This window comes from Alternaria viburni (genome assembly GCF_023758015.1).
Source record: "Alternaria viburni strain BMP 2772 chromosome Unknown scaffold_4, whole genome shotgun sequence".
NCBI classification, from domain to species: domain Eukaryota; kingdom Fungi; phylum Ascomycota; class Dothideomycetes; order Pleosporales; family Pleosporaceae; genus Alternaria; species Alternaria viburni.
Window position 1 is genome coordinate 184,508 of NW_026055773.1, and position 20,393 is coordinate 204,900.

General features: G+C 53.0%; 6 protein-coding genes across 6 annotated transcripts; 2 read left to right on the forward strand and 4 right to left on the reverse strand.

The window, feature by feature from the left end:
- Nucleotides 1-2,928: 2,928 nt before the first annotated feature.
- Nucleotides 2,929-3,552, reverse strand: J4E79_002320 (uncharacterized protein; the record flags this gene model as incomplete). Its single annotated transcript, XM_049351220.1, has 1 exon — nucleotides 2,929-3,552. One exon carries the CDS (start codon nucleotides 3,550-3,552, stop codon nucleotides 2,929-2,931), a length of 624 nt encoding a protein of 207 aa, XP_049213858.1.
- A 1,924-nt stretch (nucleotides 3,553-5,476) lies between these two features.
- On the reverse strand, nucleotides 5,477-6,847 carry J4E79_002321 (uncharacterized protein; the record flags this gene model as incomplete). Its single annotated transcript, XM_049351221.1, has 1 exon — nucleotides 5,477-6,847. One exon carries the CDS (start codon nucleotides 6,845-6,847, stop codon nucleotides 5,477-5,479), a length of 1,371 nt encoding a protein of 456 aa, XP_049213859.1.
- A 1,184-nt stretch (nucleotides 6,848-8,031) lies between these two features.
- J4E79_002322 (uncharacterized protein) lies at nucleotides 8,032-9,681 on the forward strand (the record flags this gene model as incomplete). Its single annotated transcript, XM_049351222.1, has 1 exon — nucleotides 8,032-9,681. The coding sequence occupies one exon, from the start codon at nucleotides 8,032-8,034 to the stop codon at nucleotides 9,679-9,681; it is 1,650 nt and encodes a 549-aa protein (XP_049213860.1).
- Nucleotides 9,682-11,817: 2,136 nt separating this feature from the next.
- J4E79_002323 (uncharacterized protein) lies at nucleotides 11,818-13,883 on the forward strand (the record flags this gene model as incomplete). Its single annotated transcript, XM_049351223.1, has 2 exons — nucleotides 11,818-12,422; nucleotides 12,482-13,883. 2 exons carry the CDS (start codon nucleotides 11,818-11,820, stop codon nucleotides 13,881-13,883), a joined length of 2,007 nt encoding a protein of 668 aa, XP_049213861.1.
- A 2,571-nt stretch (nucleotides 13,884-16,454) lies between these two features.
- On the reverse strand, nucleotides 16,455-18,330 carry J4E79_002324 (uncharacterized protein; the record flags this gene model as incomplete). The annotated part of the gene is made up of 4 exons (XM_049351224.1): nucleotides 16,455-16,712; nucleotides 16,763-16,920; nucleotides 16,969-18,231; nucleotides 18,288-18,330. 4 exons carry the CDS (start codon nucleotides 18,328-18,330, stop codon nucleotides 16,455-16,457), a joined length of 1,722 nt encoding a protein of 573 aa, XP_049213862.1.
- Nucleotides 18,331-18,803: 473 nt separating this feature from the next.
- On the reverse strand, nucleotides 18,804-20,208 carry J4E79_002325 (uncharacterized protein; the record flags this gene model as incomplete). Its single annotated transcript, XM_049351225.1, has 2 exons — nucleotides 18,804-20,065; nucleotides 20,118-20,208. The coding sequence occupies 2 exons, from the start codon at nucleotides 20,206-20,208 to the stop codon at nucleotides 18,804-18,806; spliced, it is 1,353 nt and encodes a 450-aa protein (XP_049213863.1).
- Nucleotides 20,209-20,393: the final 185 nt, after the last annotated feature.

Sequence of the window (20,393 nt, forward strand, 5' to 3'; positions counted from 1 at the left end):
ACGGCGTGTACGTGTATCAACTGACGAAGCAGAAACATGCATGGGATGCATAGGATCAGGCGTTTTGGGGGCATTTTCCCCTATTTTGGGATTTCCGGGACGAAAGGGTTATGGTGTCTGGGCTTTTTTTCGTTATACCATGGCATGGGAACTGGGGGGTTGTTCGGGGTAATGTTCTCGACCCAGTGGCGTTTTTTTCATTTTGTTGTTCTCGTTGAGGATATTTTCGGATTGTTGGGTGGGAGTGGTTTGTATGATTATTTATCTAGCGAAGGTGGACGGGGAATGGAGAGAGACTGCTTAGGCGGTATTTTGCTATTAAGGAACTTTTACTGGTCTTGTGATGGAGTTTGTATGATACTCACCACGCATTTCTTTCATCTTGCCTACAACCTAGTCCTCTGTCCTCTCGCATTTCTTAATCTTGTTTGAAACGCATAGCAGTCAAGCTAATTGTAAAGTCTCTTCATACCCAACTACTATATCTACAATTATAGCTTTGTCGATTTTGGTGTAGTTTATCCTGTCTTGTGTTACTTTGGTCGAATTTGTAGGAGCTAGAGCTAACTAGGTAGTCATCGGCATTGGCGTCTCGACGATTGAGTGTGTATAGGGAATATACTGAGCTATATCTTCGGGGTGGAAACATGTTGTGTGTAGAAGACATTGGAAGAGGTGAAGATTATGGACGTGTGTACACACTTGTAATCGAACTTTGTGTAGTATACTTAAAGTCTTCGACAGTGCCTTTAGCGAGTGGAAAAGGTGGGAAATAGTCTAACAACGATAGGATGGGTGGCATTTCAGATTTCAGGCTTCTCGAATAGACTTATACCGAGCAGAAGCTTATTAGATTCGTTTTCAGCATGTCAGACATGTATGGACATCCTGCTATATCTCGTTCCAAAACACGCCACATCCTACGAAGCTGAGGGCAGCGCTGGCGAATAATCGTAGACGACGGGTTTCCGGGTCAAAAATTTGTATACTACATAAGGATCTTTTCGTCCGCCTCCTCTTCAGCCAGCATCCATAGCACGTTGACCGTGGCGTCTCGAGGGGAAGTGGCTATTGAATACCCACGCTACGAGCCAATCAAAAGCATGATTGCCTATGCGTTAGAGAACCGCCACCGGTGCGACCTTGCAGGGTGGTGTGGTGATCACCGCTCGGGACGAATTCGTGTGGGATCAAGTTTTCATGTTGTAAGTTCGACGAGACTGTATGGATAAGTATGCGTTTGAAGAAGGAATGGGTGTACGACTTTTGGTGGAGGTCTTGGTAGGTGACTTGTCATGCATGAGCAACTACATGACGACACCTAATGGGAGTAGTGTAAATGAGGTTGAGAGGATACAGTTGAGCTCGTTTAGTATTAGTCGTGTCTAAGCAAGATTACAAGACTATTTCAAGGAGGTATATCATCTACGTATGCTCGGGCTGAAGAGAGACGGCCAGCGACGACAAGGTGCACGTGTAGGCATCCCCAAAACTCGATGCATCGAATGAATGCCGCCTCCCCATTGGTCTCGTAGGCTCAAAAGCCGCTCACCTACAGTGTTGGAAGCGCATGCTGCCTTCGACAAGCAGACACACCACCATTCCCACGCGGAAGTGTGCAAAAGTGCACTAGAGCCATACAAGTCCTGTGAATCCCTGTCTTTTCGAACGAATCGAGTCTCTTCAAACTGCTTGCGAGAGTGGGAGTCGATTGCTGCAGAAGGACAAGCAACCGAGGGGGCGTGGTGGTGGAAGCCAAAGCCCGGAGGGGTGTCAGGCGAGAGAAGGCTTGGCGGGCAGCTCGCGCACTGTATATACTCGCACCGCCCACCACGCACCTCCGCACCCCTTCGTCGCTCTTCCTCCCCACTACCCCTCTTCACATAACCATCCCACAACATCTCTTCTTGGCCTTGGGACCAACTTGGAGGACTTGAGAAGGCTTTCGAGATCGCTTTGGACTCTCTTTGAGCTTTTCCCATACACTGGCTGCATCGATGCCGTCGTCGTCGTCGCCAGCACGACAGTCCGCTCGCCAGGCACCAACCATGCCGGAAAGACAGCAGCAAGGGGACGAGTACCGTCAGACGACATACCACAATGGACGCAGTATCCAGATCGAGGAATCTCGTCGTCGCTCATGGGCAGTCCGCAAGATCGACTCTCCAGTCCAGACATATGCCGACTTCGTCTTGTATCCCGTGGAGAACGAGCATACAAGCCCGCGAAGCAGACTTCAGCAGGTCGAGCTATCTCACCCCGCACCGAGAGGGTTGGCCGCAGGACCCGGTGAGAGACACGTGACACACGTGACTTCTGCCAAGCACGTGTTGAAAGGAAGGGAGAAGCCAGTGGTCCTTCATGGCGAGGCAAAGTCGAATCGAGAATTGCTGGTGGAGTCAAAGGGAGCTTTGCACTCCTCTGCGGGACCAACGCCTCCTCCTACGCCTAGGCTCGGCCGCTTGCCGACACCTGATCTGGATGAGTTGGAAGAGGCGCCCTTTTGCGATTGTGATGGGGATTCGCATGTTGTTAAGCGTTGTGCTGAATGTGGCTTGGAGGTCGATTCCTGGTGGGCGTGATCTCCTACTTGACGAGGGTTTTCGGTGTCTCCTTTCAGTGATGGCAGCCTTGGGTCTGGCACCGTGGTTCTTGGCTGTCTTTCTTCTTGATATTTTCTTGCTCTGGGCATATCGATGAAAGCCCGTGTGCCGCGAGCGAGCACTACTACTTCATGCTGCTCATGAAGCCGTCGTTCCTTCCTGAACATGCTCTCTTACAGCTTCTGGGGCGTTTGGCGTTGGGTTTCCTTGGAGAGAAACCAAGTCGTTCTTCGACAATCGTTCGTATCCAACTCGTAGCAGGTACGATGCTGCCCCACAATGATTGCTCCTGATGTACACGTTTGGAATGACGTATGACGAAGGATCATTCCTGCTGCCGTTCACTTTCCACAACGAAGTATTTGCCAGATTTGCGTTCTGCCGAACCCAGAACATCCCAATCCTCAACATCCTTCGCATCCACAGGCGTAGTATCTCTTTGTAGCCGCTTATGATGCTGTCCTATAACCTTCTCTTTATCCAAAGCATCCCTCAGCGTCTCCAACGTAATCGTCTGCTCTTGTTCTGCAGCCATCGTCTCATCCCGTATAGCCCGTAACGGCTTCACCCCCGTTGTATCCACTTCCTGGATCTTGCCCACAAAGTGTAATTGCGCTGCTAGTGTGTCTAGCATCTTCTGCTCTTGTTCGGCCGTTTCGGGTGGCGGGAGGGCTGATAGGCGGAGGAGATGATGTAGTTGTTGGGAGGTAATTTGAGGGGCGTCGGGAGCGCGCGTCTTTGGCGGTAGTAGGGACTCGACGGACCAGGTGGGCTTTGCTAGAAGCTCTTCGAGTTCGTCGGGATGGATGCCTGTCTTCTTCTGTGCTGGCTTTTCCTGGGTCCACGGATCCTCGTATAATCGTACACGTGAGGGCGTGTATGAGCGTATTTGCAGGTATTGTGAAGGCTTGCAAAACTTCGTGAACGAAAACGCGCGACGTGCCGCCATGATGAATGTGATGCGCGAGGCGGGGTAGGACGTTGGTTGGGACGGAACGAGATTTTTGTTGTGGGCCGTATGATACTTCAGCGCATCGATATGACGGCGACCTTCCTCTTCTATCGCGAGACCCAAGCGGCGCTGCTGTGAATGTAAAGTCGTGAAGCTCGAGGCGGTTGCAAACACTAGCGCGGATACGGTAACGCCGCCGCCGAGGTCACAGCCCTCGCATGGACCAACGTGGGTCGTCATCGCATTGAGACAGCAAGTGCAGCCACCTGTCTCGACCAAAGTTTCAACATAACGTCTGCCTGCACAGTCACATACTCTATTCATCCCCTCTCCTCCTCGTATACCACCGACTCTAGAAAATACAGCGAATATGGCCGGCGATCCACGAGCGCTGCTGCGACAGGTGGGGCCTACACTCACGACTCAGCCACACAGCAGATAACTGATATCGATGTGGACAGGCAGAAACATCATTGCAGAAGGCAGGCGGTGGCTTCAGTTTCTTCAGTAATAAGGCAGACAAGTGTATGATACAGACCGCGGCATATGTGCTCTTTTTGGCTGACGCACGTGATAGATGAGGCAGCCGCAGAGCAGTTTATCGCTGCAGCAAATGCGTTCCGCATGCAAAAGATGGGTATGGGCAGATGCATCCTGCAACACAACGCGATCTTGAAGGTTAACAACAATTAGGCAAGGAGGCAGGCGAGGCTTTCGAAAAGGCAGCATCAGTACAACGTCAGCACCTGAACGAACCTGATGACGAAGCAAACACGCTCACAGACGCCTTCAGTATGCTTCTACTCTCACGTTGGATCCAGTTTCAACTAACACGACATCAGAGGCCTACCGCAAAGATGACCCAGAAGCAGCTGCGAGGTGTTTAGACAAAGCCATTGCGCATTACTGCGCCAAAGGCAACTTCCGCCGTGCAGCCACTCACAAGCAGAACCTTGCCGAGCTCTACGAAGTCGAACTTGGTGACAACGCCCGAGCCGGAGCCGCCTACGAGGAAGCGGCTGGTTGGTACGAGAGCGTAAGTACTGCATCACAATATACCTTGGGCCACATGCTAACCTATCTATAGGACAACGCTGAAGTAATCCACCCAACACCCAACTTTTTGGCAAGAACTAACCCACGCCCACAGGCACTCGCCAACAAGCTTTGGCTCAAGACCGCTGATCTCGTCGCCCTAGAAGGCAAAGACTACTACAAAGCCATCGAGCTTTACGAGAAGGTTGCAAAGACCTCGATCTCCAACAACCTCATGCGCTGGTCCGTCAAGGAATACCTTCTCAAAGCTGGTATCTGCCAGCTATGCACAGGCGATCAGGTCGGCGTCAACACTGCGCTTGACAGATACAGGGAGCTGGATCCAAGCTTCCAGCAGCAGAGGGAGCACGCGCTGCTCGTTGACTTGGCAGGTGCGGTTCAGGAAGGCGACCAGGAGATGTTTGCTGATAAGGTATGTTTTCCCCGGAGTTACGCTTTCCAAGTATGCGTTATGTTGACGTATGATAGTTGTTCCAATTCGATCAGCTGAGCAAGCTCGACAAGTGGAAGACCACGCTTCTGTTGCGGGTCAAGAACACGATCGAAGAGGGTGGCGAGGACTTTTCGTAGAATTTGGTGGTTAGGAAGGGTTCCTGCTCTGTATGGCACTCTAGTTTGCTTTTGTTTTTGGTATTGACACTGCGTCTTTGGGTCTTACAATAGAATGAGATTTCACGACATCACTGTATGAAGCAGGTAGTGAGCGCAATGTCTGTATCAATTCGTTCATTTGCTATTCGAATCATACACGTGCTAGTGTGAAGTACCTGCTCCGCTGGAAGACAAGGCTATTATACAAGGAATATGTCGTAAAGATCGTCGCGCTGCAAGAACATACAAATTCAGTGCTCCTACAAGCCATCGTCTACAACTCCATGTTTTCAACAAGAGGCTGAAGGCGCTCCTTGAGGTCCTCGACGTCGAGCTCCTCACCCTTCCAGAAGACCTGCTCACCACCAGCGGTCTTGGGTGGGATCAAGACGTTGGAGACGACCTGGATAACACCGTCGCTAGCAACGCCGTCATGAACAGTGACGCGCGAGAAGCCATTGATCCTAATCTCAACAAAAGGTCCATACCGGCCGACATCAACAGCAAGGTTCTTGCCGCAAAGCGCAGTGGGCATGTCGTAGTGGTAGCCTCCGGGACGCTCCTGAACAGAATCCTTGTCATCCTTCTTCCGTCCATCATAGAACGCATCCGAGTAAAGCGTCTCATCAACAACGATGTGGTACTTTAGCAGAGCCTTGAGATACTTCTCGCCGTACTTTGAGAACAAGAAAGCATTGGCGCGCGCACCAAGTTTCTGGAACGCAAAGTTGTTGGGGGCGAAGAAGGTTCCGCCGTTGTGCTCGTACTCCGTGCTGTTCATCTTGTCGAACAGACCGGTCTTGCCGAGACCCAGCTCGAGCGTGCTGAACTCGCCGGGGAGAAGGTCGATGATGGAGGCGACGTTGGGGGGAGGCACGAGGATGGAGTCGACGCCGTGGACGACGCCGTTGGTGCCGAAGATGTTGACGGCTACGAGGCGGCTGTAGAAGTTGATTGCGGGGCCCTTGAGTGTGACGCGGACGGTTAGGCGCTGCGAGTGGCCAAGAAGCTTCGAGGGCTGGTAGAGGGTTGGGATGGTGTAGGTCTTGAGTACGCGGCCAGCAGGGTACAAGTCGTCGGTGACGTGGTACAGGAGGATGTCCTTCAGAACCTCCTTGGAAGGCTTGTGGTGGTGCTCAGGGATCTTCTCAAAGGCTTCGTCTGTGGGGGCAAAAACGGTGTAGTTTGCCTTCGTGCTGTTGAGCGCCTCGACGATGTCGTCGAACTCATTGATCCACTTTGCGAGCTTTGTAGTGTATTTGCTCTCGTTGATGAGCTCGTAGACTGTGCGGTTCGGCTTCTGGTCGTGCGGAGGGTGGTGAGGTTTGCCGTGGTGTGGCGGGCCATCGTGGCCGTGATGAGGGTCCTCAAAGTCAACGACACTGTCGTCGAATTGGTTTCCCTCTAACCACGACTCAACGTCGGCGCCAGCATGGTGGATCTTGCTGTAAACATCCTTGGCACCGTCCTTGACCTTGCTGAACGCATCGTCAAGCACGCTCTGGGCGTTGTCAAAAACATTGTGAGCGCCATCGACAAGCTGCTTTCCAGACTTCTCAATGTTAATGTTGGAGAAGACTTCCGGTTCGGTAATGACAAATGCAGTCGCCAGAGGCAAGACTGGTACAACGCGTGAGAACCGCATGGTGACCTAGTGATTGATGGGGAATCGGGGGATGGGGAAAGGTTGGTAGAGGAACACAGGTAAGATGTAGCTAGGCAGCGAAGCTAAAGAGTAAGCCGAGTCGATTACAACACCACTGCGTGGCGACGTTATTGGGGGGCGGAGCGTCGGTAAGTGACCCGCTTGTTTGGGTGTCGGACTACAAGGCGGACGAATCCAACGAACCAGAATTGTGCCGGTTGGGATAGAGGAAGATGCTGCAGCTATGGTTCGACAGTTTCGCTTTCGTATTCACTCGTATACACAGGTACAAACCAACCGGCTTCAAGGCATACTTCCAACGCACCGTCGAGGCCTCGCGGCCGCGTGCTGTACGTACCAGGCTGTCAAGGACGCGTCAGTCGATCTTCCCCGCGTTTCCACGGCGGAGGCGGATGTGCTGGATGGCGACGACGTGACTACGTCATGATCACCGATCCATCTCACCACCCGAAACTTTGAGTGTTTCGTGGCCTTCAACCGGGTAAGTCTGCGATCTGAGATCTGATCTTTGAGATGCCCTAGCGGATGTGTATACACTTCCGCTGGGAAGCTCCAACATCCGATACGCATGGGATGTTTGGGGGTATCTGGATCATCACGTGACGACGCGCTGTCGGCGAAACGAAGCACCGGAGGGGTTTCGTCATCGACCCATCAATAGCACAAACACATCAGGGCTACTTGCTTCCGGCTAATGCTACAACGCCGGTTCGTCACCATGCGTTATTTTCGCTCTGCGCTTTCTCTGCAAGGTACGAGGCTAGATCAGCCAGTACCAGAAGCCGACGCGTATGCTGTTACTTTGCTTGCCGGTTCTCCGGTTGAGCACATAGCCAACGCCCGCAGTGGGCCGCGGAAATGCATCCTTCATTGGCTGCGATGCCTTCAACGGGGCCTTTTCACTGCCAGAAACAAGCTTTTTACCAAGCAAATGTCAAGCTTTTCAGACTGGGTTCTGCCTGGGCTGCATGTTCGAGTTTTTGCTGCATTGTTGGTGTGTCTGCGAGCGACAACGGACGTAATGTGTCGTCATGCGCATGTACGCTGTCTACGTGTACCAGCAAACACTCGTATAAGACTGAAATCCTCTGCTAAATACATGCAAAACTTGTACCAATTCCAACTTGTATTAACATAATCATCTTCTTCGAACATCCATCACCATGGCCGGACTCGCTAGACACGTTGACACCGATGAGCTCCTCGAGACTCTGAAGGACCACCCCATGCACAAGGCTGGAGGCCACAAAGCTTCGAGTCGGGCGACATCACACATTACACCATACTCAAGTCGCTATGCCGCTGGTACCGAGCTATCGAAATTCAAGATTCCCCACGATGGTGCTCCAGCGGATGTTGTTCACCAGTTGCTCAAGGATGAGCTTGATCTGGATGGACGCCCAAGTTTGAACTTGGCGTCTTTCGTCGGAACCTACATGGAGAAGGAAGCCGAGCAGCTCATGATTGAAAACTTGTCGAAGAACATGTCAGACGCTGACGAGTACCCCGCAATGATGGATATGCACGCACGGTGTGTTTCCATCATTGCTAATATGTGGGGAGCACAGAAGGGCGAGAAAGCCATCGGATCAGCGACTACTGGTTCGAGTGAGGCTATCCATCTAGGTGGACTCGCAATGAAGCGTCGCTGGCAAGAGAAGAGAAGGGCAGAGGGCAAGGACACTTCGAACCCCAACATCATCATGGGCGCAAACGCGCAAGTCGCGCTAGAGAAGTTTGCAAGATACTTCGAGGTTGAGTCACGTATCCTGCCCGTAAGCGAGGAATCGTCCTACCGTCTGGATCCAAAGCTGGTGAAAGAGAACATTGACGAGAACACTATCGGTGTGTTTGTCATTCTTGGTTCCACATATACCGGACATTACGAGCCCGTCGAAGAGATCTCCGATATCTTGGACGCTTTCGAGAAGGAGACTGGTAACGATATTCCCATCCATGTTGATGCAGCATCTGGTGGCTTTATTGCCCCCTTCACTCACGCAAAGGCTGGCAAGAAGTGGAACTTCGAGCTGCCGCGAGTCAAATCCATCAACACCAGTGGACACAAGTTCGGTCTGGTCTATGCCGGTGTTGGCTGGATTATCTGGCGAGACGAAAGCTACCTTCCCAAGCACTTGATCTTCGAGCTCCACTACTTGGGTGGAACAGAAGAGTCATACACTCTGAACTTCTCCCGTCCAGGAGCCCAGATCATCGCGCAGTACTACAATCTGATCCATCTGGGATTCTCTGGCTACCGCGCCATTATGGAAAACATGTTGGCCAACGCACGGCTACTGAGCAGGGCGCTCGAGCACACGGGCTGGTACCGTTGCGTCAGCGACATCCACCGCAAGAAGGGCGACTTCAAGTACGAAAAAGGCAAGAAGCAATTCGACGAAGGCGACACAAGCGCAGACTACAACGCCGGTCTCCCCGTCGTAGCCTTCACGCTCACCGACGAGTTCCACAAAGACTTCCCCCACGTCAAGCAGGAAGCAGTCAGCAACCTGCTCCGCGCCAAGCAATACATCATCCCCAACTACCCGCTCCCGCCCGGCGAAGACAAGACCGAGATCCTGCGCGTAGTCGTCAGAGAGAGTCTGTCACTTGACATGATCGACAGACTCGTTACGGATATCTGTGGCGTCACCGAGATGCTGATGAAGACGGATGCGGTGGATCTTGCAGCATTCCAGCCTGGCGCCAGCCCGAGTATCGAGAAGACGCATGCTAATAAGGGTTTGAGGAAGGAGCATAAGCACAAGGCGCAGAGGCCGAGCTCCGACGGCGTGTATCGGACGGTTTGTTAGTTGGATCTCGCGATCGGAGATGTGGCGGACGCGGGCTGTGCGGGTGGCGTGGGGGAGAGATGGGACGACGATCAGGCCATGGTGGGAGGGAGGCTTCTGAGGCGTTTGTGGCTGTTGGAGAGGATGGGTCGAGTGTCTGTGGTGGAGTAGTGTATACGTATTGATGAGACTGTCAGGCATGATCAGCCATATTTGATGTTATGAGTATTTTCTCGTCACGCTGATGTTGTTCACTGGAACCTCATCTTCTTTAACTAGATCAACTGGCAAACATGATGTTGGTTTGAATGTTCTGCCTCTCAATGGCGTTGACGTAGGCTCATATTCATATGCCGTAAACAGAGATCTCCTGTTTGGATATATATTACTGGACATTGTTTGCAAGATAGACTGTGGCTGACCCAAGTGATCAGGCTCGTTCTCAAGATCTTGAACAAGTGCCAACTGCGCATGTTCTATGTAAGCCTATCGCTACCGGGAGTCATGCGAGCAGTGTTTGTGTTGGTTCAACTTGGACTTGAACTTTCTGATGCCTGTTGTACCCGCAGTGGCGCAGTTCCTCTTGCGTACGTGGGGGAACGATGCTTCCCCGTCGTCAATCACTATGTGGCACTGCTACGGCTGTCGCAACTATTGGTGCCCGCAACGATGAACGCTTTACCTTGTGCCTTGTATGAGGCATTTTTACTAGACATGCGTCGATTGCCTTGGTGTAGGTTTGAAATCCAGTGTGGTGGAAGACCTTGTTTAGATTAATAGGCAGGGTGGTGGAGATACAACATGTTCGGGGCCCGGTTGCCTGCAGTTTACAGTTTTGGGATACGGTAAAGAAGGAGTGGTTCATAGTCGCGCTAGGCCTAATCTGGTGCCGTGGGGGGAAGGAGTGAAGTTGTGAACTGTTGAACTGGCCGTTCTCGTAGCTTTAACCAGGTATCTTCATTAAGATGGTTTACCTGGGCGTTTCATGGCAAATCATGTTGGCTTTGGAAGACTGGTTCTCTAGAGACTTGGCGCGCTTGTGCATTCCAAGGTTCCTATGGCTCACCCAGCTATCGCCGTTCTCCTACGAGATGGCGCGGCCCATGCCCAACACATGGCTCAACCACGATCACCAGCAAGACTGTCCCCTTCCATCGACGCACACGTCTGTGATACCCTGCGCAGTCGACCACTCTATCCGAAACTCGCAGCTATTGGACCACGAATGCAACGGCGGCATACACATGCTGCAGGCTCATCACTACCAGCACTTGGTGATGGGGTGCATAATACAGTGTAGAGGGCAAGCGAGGTGGCACTGCATTAAACAGTCTTTGACCATGGTCTGCGAGTCGGCGAGACATCGGACAGGTTGGGAGCGGAGCATGCCAGGTGTCATGTCATACCTCGAGCCGGGTCGCAGCCACGTGCCCCTTGCGGTACCTGGCACACGATTTCCGCTCCGAATCGACGAATATCGAGATCAAGCTGCACGATCAACGCTGCTAAGATGAACGATTAGCGGTCCCTGCGCGGCTGCTTTGGGCGCCGAACCGTCTAGAACTCAGGTGGTGCCTAGCCAGTCGCGGCATGGCGCATGCAATGCACGTCTCGCGATCGCTCCGTACTTCCATGACAGCACGACCATCGCCAGCTTTACGCTCCCTACGAACGCTCGGCCCGTCCCCAAGTCGCTCGTTTTGCGTCCCTGCAGCGGCCATAGCGAATTGTGGCGGCGCGCTAGGCCGTCCCTCACGTCATAATCCTGGTTGGCGATGCTGCAGCAAGCATCACCAATCTTGAACCGGATCTCCTCAGTTTCGACCATCTGTACCCCTTCCGGTGGAGAATACCTGATATGGCTGACAGATGACATTTAGGGCACCTTTTAGTGTCCAGCGGCCTCGTGCCCTAGAAATTTCGGTGAGAGCCCCATTGTCGCCTTCATAGGGTCATGACGTCCCACAGGCCCTGAAGCTTCTCTTTCGCCTGCGGCACCGCAATGCTCCCGACTCTCCACTACCAGGTCTTCTATGAATCGTGACCTTGATGTTACGACGTAGTTGCTCCTGGCCGCCGTGCAACACCTGCGATTTATTTGTTTGTTCCGATTGTTGCACTCGCAATTTTAGTGCTGCCGACGACGAGCCTCCGATTATGTCCAGCCGCATTCCTCGCATCTTGCTCTATGTACTCAGTCGCGACGTCCGCCTTTCAGACAATCCTGCCTTCCATGCCGCCTCCCTCCACGCCGCGCGCCCAACTTCTGCGAGAAACTCTCCAAATGGTGACAGACGGCACCGCGATGACTCGTTGACCTCGGAACACGGCGGCGCAAACTTTACGCACCTCTTACCCGTATACGTTTTTCCCGCCAACCAAATCGAAGTGTCCGGCTTCCTCTCCTCCCCAACCGACAAAAGCCCGTATCCTGAGGCGCGCAGTGAGGTGGCCAAAGTATGGCGGACAGGACCTCATCGCGTGCAATTCATAGCGGATGGCGTGTGGGATCTCAAGGAAAAGATCGCGGGGCTGAACTGCGGCTCTGGATTGGAGATGCGCGTGGGCAGAACGCCTGAGGTGGTTTCCGACATACTCGACTGGTATGCCAAAGGCGAGCACGAGGGCAAGATTAGCGGCATCTGGATGACCGCCGACGACAACACAGAAGAGAAGAAGGAAGTGGACAGCGTAAAGAAACTCGCAGAAGAGCATGGAGTAGATTTCAAGGCCTGGGCCGACGAGAAGTACTACATAGACGAGTAAGTTTTGCCTGAAACGTTTGTCTCTGCGTCTGGGAGAGTATGCTAACGCGCGACAGTCGCGATTTACCTTACGACAAGATCTCCGACCTACCAAATGTATATACCTCATTCCGGAAAGGACTCGAACCATTGCGCGACCGACCTCGCCAAACTCTACCCACGCCGTCTCAACTTCCACCGCTACCGCCGAGCATACCACCCCAGAAACAACCATTTACCATACCTTCGTCTTTGGAAAAGCTGAAGAAAGTGTTGATGTCTCCACTTGAGCACGACAAGACATATACCCTGACCTGGCCACCACAATGGCCCACCGATGCTCAGTCAGCGCATCCTTTCTCAGGAGGAGAAACTGCTGGTCTGAATCGCATAAACCACCTCATCAGCTCTGGGGCTATGAGCTCGTACAAGGAGACAAGAAATGGCATGCTTGGTCTTGATTTCAGCACTAAGCTTTCAGCCTACCTTGCTCAAGGTCACATCACCGCCAGGCAGGTCCATTGGGCGATGCTCGATTTTGAGGAAGGGCGAGGCCCTGGCGAAAAGATAGCTGGCTACGGAAAGGGTGAGAATGCCGGAACAGCAGCAGTACGTTTCGAGCTGTTATGGAGAGACTACATGCGACTTTGCATGAGAAAGTTTGGACATAAGATGTTCAGTCTATACGGCATCCAAGATCGCGGTACCAAAGGCAACAAGGGAGAGTCGCAAACAAAGAAGTGGAAACGACTAGACAAGTCTGGTGGTGCTGGGGACGATCCAGCCAAGACGCTTGAATCTTTCCAACGGTTCCGTTCTGGACGCACTGGAGTCGGTCTCATCGACGCGTCCAACCGCGAACTCTTCGTCACCGGGTACACGTCGAACCGCGCGCGGCAAAACGTCGCCTCTTTCCTGTCGTCACACCTGAACATAGATTGGAGAGTCGGAGCCGAGTGGTACGAATGCTTCCTCGTGGACTACGACCCCGCTAGTAACTGGGGCAATTGGCAATACGTCGCCGGTGTCGGCAACGACCCACGGCAAGGCCGCGTCTTCAACCCCGTCAAGCAAGCACTCGACTACGACAAACACGGCGAATACATCAAAGCATGGGTACCAGAACTACGGGGTATCAAGTTGACACGAACGGTCGGTCCCGGAAAGGAAGAAATAGACCAACAACGACTGATGGGTCTCTACCAAGCTTGGAAGCTCAGTGATTGGGAGAAGCAGAACTTGGGTCTGAAGGGCGTTGACTGGGTCGAACAGCCGCTCACTAGGATACAATTCCAAGTTGGCCGCGGACGTGGTGGCGGTGGACAAGATGGGAGGTCGAAACGAGGTGGTGGAGGCGGAGGCGGAGGAGGCATGCCTTGGCGGGGGAGAGGAGGAGGAGGTCGTGGTCAGGGTCCTGATCGCACCTCTCGACGTAGAGACGATGATGGACCTACCATTGTGAGCAGTGAGCGAGCTTGAGTATATCGCGCTTTGTTCAGGCCTGTGTCGATTCCCCACCCCGTTTCTGTATGATACTTCGCGTGTGCTCTTGCTTACAGCCTCGCGTGATTTCAAATGCATTTTCAGTACTCTTCGCTTATCGTGCCCTTTGCTTGTGAAGCTTCCCGCATCTGTTTCACTTCGTCACGGGACAGTGGTGCGTCATCACTTCGTCTTACAAACATCATGTCCCGCAATACAGCTCGTGAGACTCTTGTCGTCACCGGAATAAGGGTAGGTCACTAAAAACGAATGTTCTATGCATCCCGCAAATTACATAGGTATTGCGACACGCGTGTGCTAGTCTACTGTAGGGCGGACCCATCATATTTCTTTCACCATTGTGTCTGCCTAGACAAGACGCACTTTCTCGGTGTCAACAAAGTTACTAGTGAGGTAACTAACGACCGTTGTTGTGCCAATAACCCAACAACGCCACGATACTCACAACCGACTCCAGATCCACGCAAATCCACCTCCCTCCACTGGCCGCCAAATCGCCATGGGTCCTATTTTACTTGAGGTCCTGTTCACATCCCCCAACTCACCCATTTACCCATCATGCAACACAAACCTTCCCCACTGCTCGCCTTCCCCAGGCCTCTTACTCCTTTAACCGACGGTGAGGCCCAACCCCACTCGAGCAATCACACTACCCGGACGGGAACATGATGACGCGCATGCCCCGGCCCAACGCCACAGCAGATCAATGAAAGCAGCAAATGGCCGCTTAGTAGCGCCAATCCCGAGGGGCACTCATGGCTTTGGCGTTGTAGCCAAACTCTGATTTCTAGACACAGCCATTCACGGTCCATGTATTTAAATGCCTCCCGTGAAGCGTATGATTTAGATGTAGCAGGTGCGATATGCATGTTAGTCGCTGATGTGTGAGTGGCTGGGAAATAACTCAACGTTGGGCGGCATGGACGACGGGCGAGTTCATAGAATAGGCTCGCGGCGTCTTGCCTCGTTGGCTGTTGGCTAAGGTTGCGATACTCGCCCGTAGTCCACCGTGTGCCGTCTATCTACGAGAGGGTGTGGTGGTAGGTAGTTCGCCGACTTGCTCAGGTGGGATATCTAAGTGCCCAGATGACGTGTGAAAAGAGGATTGGGTTATAGCGGGTGCTTACGCATGGCTCTAAGATTCAGACATGTTTTTGCTGATGTACTGTTTCTAGTCGTCTGGTAGGTTATGGTGTGTGATCATATGTAGATTGAGTTGCCGTGAAGACACATCGCTTTGAGGCTGCTCATTCCTGCAGCAACTTTTGCACGGAAGGGTAGTTTGGTTTTTAAATTATGCAAAGTAGCCTGATTACTGGGAATTGTCCCTCTACATAAACAAGTCGCGTGTACGAGATTTTCGATGGCTCACCCAACTCCTTACTTTGACATGCAATTTTTGGGTCGAAAATCGACTGTCGTAAGCAGCGAATGAGCTGTGTAGGGTCATCGTTACGCCCGGAAAGTCGTGTGTTGTCAGTTGCTAGTCGTGTTCGGTCATGTTCACTGTAGCCGCGTCTTTGCGAAGAGTCATGATAAAGAAGATCCAATGACGACACTCCATGCTCGGATCGTGTGCCGTTGCATCGTCACATCATCAGTCCGTCACCGTTCATGTCAGAAGCGCTCGCGCAGTTTGCCATCCAGCTAGCAGCCCGGCCTCGACATGCTTCAGCTCTTCTACCTGACCTGTCAGCGTCTTCTCAAATGCGTAGTGCGCCTGAATGCACTGCACCGGTGTAAGTCTCACTCATGCACAACACTCAAAATATCACAGGCACCAGAAACATATGTGACGGAATTAATTTTGTGATTGAGCCACAGCATCTAAAAGCCATGATCCGAAATAAACTACTATACAAAAGATGATCTCAAAGTTGCAACGTTCATTAACGCGACTATTAAAACCCAAACTTCAGTGCCAACCGAGGCAGGTGGAGGTCCAGATTTTGTATGTGCGCGAAAATATATGCATGAAGAACAAAGTGACGCTTTTTTGGTGGTGTTGAGAGTCCTCGCAGACAATGTCGATCGATGACGAGGTCTATGCCGATTACCAGACCATGATAGACATGCAGACAAAGACGGGGCAAATCTGGTCTGATAGCTCGAACAGACCGAATTATGGCTTATCGATCAAGAGATAGCAAGCGTAAAGTGAACAATCAGTTGTCGACTTTGTTGCGCGGACGTGAGGGGGTTTGCAGGAAGATCATCCTTGAAAAGAGCATAGTCGAAAGCGAGGATCAGCTCACACAATGCAGGCGACAAGCGATGACAAGAGTGAGTCGTGGCCATTGTCGTTGAACAGCCCCAAGCTCCAGAAGCTTCTCGACGGAGGAGCAGCACTCAGCGCATAGTAATGCAAGCAACAAGGCGAGGCCGGCTACGCGCAAGTCAAGAAGAAGATTTCGAAGATAGTCCAGGGTCATCGAGTGGATATCATGCCAGGCGCAGCAAAGTTCCAAGCATTCGGGTCATGCAAACAGGGCAGCATTCGGCGAAGGTTCAGCAAAATGTGCATCGGTCACGGCAACTAAGCGACGCTTATGCGCCGGGAGGGCCTTGGGCTCCTTGACCGCCCTGTTGTTGCTGGGCGATGGACGCATACCACATTGCAAGGTAGTTTTGGTAGCCGCCGTAGACAGCGTATGGGTCAGCAGAAGCAGCACCACCTGCATCGGGTGCAGCTGCTTGAGGAGGTTGCGCGGCCGCGGCGGGTTGTCCATATGAAGGTGTCTGCTGGTGTGAGTATCCATTGTCGTTGTTTCCGTTGTCACGTCGTCGTGAGTTGTTCTTCTCTCGCTACATGATATTAGCATCCGTGTAGTACGTCATGCAGCAAACAAACTTACCACTTGGTCGACCTTTTCCCAGATAGCTCGCTTAGCATCGTCAATGGCTTGACGGGTTCCGACAAGACCAATCTCGCGCTCAATGTCTGCGCCAGAAGCTTGCGATACGTTGATCTTGCAACCAGTCTCTGATTGCATAGACTTGATAGTTTCACCACCTATAAATCGTTAATAAGACAACCACAACATGTGCAAAGCGATATTACCTTTGCCAATAATCATGCCAACAGCATCAGAGGGAACATGAATGCTATCATTGATCTTGCCAGCTCCAGCGCCTCCAGCAGCAGCTCCACCGTAGGGATCAAAGTTATCACGCCTGGTGAATGCTTGCTGCGGCGGCGCGGCGGCACCGCCACCTTCCATTTGCTTAGTGTCACTGTCGACAATCTCCATGATGAGCTCCTTGGCATGTGCGGCAGCAGTGGGACTTCCGATGAGGTTCACAGGTCGCAGACCATTCACGCTCTTGTTTTCACCGACAATGTTGACGTGGCAGCCACTGCGCTCTTGCAGATCACGGATAGTCTCACCGCCACGGCCGATGATGAGACCAACAGTACGATCAGGCACCATAATTTGCGACGACTGTTCACCCTCACGAAGAGCGGGCTGTTGCTGGCCAACCATTTTAGCGGCGGGTCGGGCATTGCGGCCAGTCTCACGAGCAGGATTGCCGCCATTTTCTTCGATGATGCGGTTGATCTCGCGCTTAGCACTGATACGAGCACCCGGGCTACCGGTTATACGACACTCGCGCTGAGGTCCAGCCTCGGGGCCGTTGATGAATTGAATGCGGGTTTGAGATTCTTGTTCAATGCGGCGGAGACTCTCACCTTGACGTCCAATGACAAGGCCAACCAACGAAGAGTCAATGAGAATCACCTCAGAGTTGTCATTAGCAGGGGGCGAACGTGCCTGCCCGTACTGCTGCGAAGGAGAGAAGGTGTCACGCCTAGGAGGAGAGCGATCACGTTCACGTCCATAGCCACCTCGGCGCTCATCACGACGCTCATCGCGGTATGGGTTGTAGCTTTCACGCACGGGTTCTCGGCGCGCTGGGGACCGCGAGCGCGACCGAGAACGTCGGTAGGGCTGGCGTCCGCTTAGTCGCGGGTCTTCTTGATAAGCTGGAGCTGTGTAAGTTTGCGCTGGGACACCATAACCAGACCAAGACTCAGGTATACCTGGACGCGCTTCGTGTGCAAGGCCCTTCTGAGCCGCAAAGCCGCGCGCCTTGGCCAGCGCATCCTGGATGCTAACTGAGCCGGAGCTTACGGGCTTGATAGCGCTGAGATCAAGACTGCCAGAGTGTGTGGGAGGAGGGAAGTTGTATCCAGGCATGGCGGGCGGGGTGGCAGTGGGCATTGCGCCTGGGAAGCCTGGGGGAAGGCCTTGGGGAGGGGGATGTTGCGCCTGGGGAGGCTGCTGGGGCGTCTGCGATGGGGTCGTCGAGGGACGTCCAGCAGCTACAAGGGCAGTCAGTACAAACGTCGTGGGCGTGGTGAGAGTGTGAGCGACATACCGAGCGCCGCCAGGATGGCGTTGAGATCGGGGGGAGCGGCCATCGGAAATGCGCGCGACCAGGTGGTTAGTTTCAGGGATGAATTGGGACAGCAAGGTTGATGAGCGACAAGAAAGCGAGTAGGGCGCCGTTGAGTCGAGTGCGCGGGTGGTGTGTGTCGTGTGCAGAGATCTTTGTCGCGCGAAGAAGGAAAGAGGAGTCGGGCGCAGCTTTCGTACGCACGGGCCACTAGCGTGGTATTAGCCGAGCCGTGGCTGGTTCCAAGGTTCTCTCACCAAGAAAAAAGTGAACCTTGGGTTGCCTAGGGAAGTACAGACTGCCAGAATGCTACTTGGGTTCACGAGTCAGAGTACACGTGCTTTACGGCTTTGATGTAAATTACGTCAATATTGGCTATAGTACGACACGCGCCCGCAACCCGATCGCGCCCAAGGAAAATGACGATGAAGAAAAACAGAAAGATCTAGTATAGTCCCAAGTGCGCTCTGATATACAAAATGAAGACGGATATAAGAACTATGACACCATCCACCAGGCGCCGACGACAATGGAAACCAACACGAGGATGGTCAGGATGCTAGCACCGGCCTTGTCGCCAGTGGTCACGACATCAAACTTGATAGGATCGTCACTCTTATCATCGTTGCCAGCGTCGGGGTTGCTCTTGGAGATACCGCCCTTCTCAGCAGTCGCGGGACCGCTGGTAGACGGGTAGAGCAGCGCCTGTACGACTTCCATGGCTGCCATCTGCTCGCCAACACCGAAGCTGCCGTCGTTCACTCCATTTGTGGTCCACTTGAGCCCACAGGAAGTCTGTTGATCACCTCCGTTGCACTGCTTCGCCGCGGCCTGAGCGGATGCCTGGAGGTAAGGGTCAATCTGTTCGCGGGACCAAGGTGCGACACTGGCTGTGTATGCCATGGAACGTGCAAGATAGGCCTTGAAGGAACGCTGATCTACGTCACACTTGCCATTGTTCTCGCAGGCGACTTCAGACATGACCTTGTCCTTGAAGAAAACGTCGATTCCGTCAATGACGCCCTGGACACGCGTCTTCCATTTTTCGTCCTGTGACACGTTCCACATGGCGGCAGCACCGGCCATGTGAATGCCAGCATTGTACGTCCACTGGATATGGTTGATGGTTGAGCAGTTCTGCGTGTCGTCGGTTCCATCGTAGTAGTGGTAGTCCGGGCTCATGAGTCCTACCGAAAGTTCCCACTCCCAAGCCTTCTCAGCCCAGTCAGCGTAGGTTTGGTTACCGAGGTATTTGTAAAGTCGCGAGGCGATGTTGAAGAAACATCCGTTCGAAATGGTGTTCTTGTAGTTGTAACCTTGGTTGAAGCTGAAGATCTGCCACCTCAAACCACCACCGCAAGTCGACATGTCCCAGCGCTTGTATTGGGTGTTGAAGACGGCCTGTGCAAGAGACAGCCAAGAAGGCTTGCCATCGGGAAGATCAGGGAACTTGTTCTCTGCAGCCGTCATGGCGGCCATGCCCCAGAAAGCTTGGTCATCGTTTCCGAGCGTCTTGGTCTGGTTATCAGGCATGTAGTTGGCGTTCACTCCGATCTGGGCTTCTAGAGCCTGGGTGGTGATTTTGTTATACTGATCATCACCCGTGTAGTACCAGTAGTCAACGAAGGCATTGAACATGGCACCACATTCCCACCAGTAGTATGGATCTGGAAGATTGCCTGGTGTGTCGCCTGGGTTGTCACCGGTGTAGTACTTGCGCAAGTTCGCGGAGAGTGACTTGGCGGTCTGCTTGATGGAGTCTGTACATGTCAGTACGTATGCTTGCTGGCGTCGGACTTGAGGAAGTCGCACCTGGGGAGCTAATATCCAGGTCGACCGCGCCCACACTTGCGAACAACAGGTTCGAGGCGCCAAGGGCGCCGAGGGCAGAGGTGAGCTTCATGTTGGGTCGGGTCTAGTCGGCAGTTGCAGCCAGGGTCCAGCGCCAGGCTTGGAGACGCACTGCGCAGTGTCGCGAAGGGAGTAGTGTTGAAATGATCAAGCTTTCAGGCCAGCAGGCGGCTTGGCTCTGACGTGGGGTATCGTAGAGAGTGTCGGGTTGATTGACGGGTGGTATGAAAGGAGCGA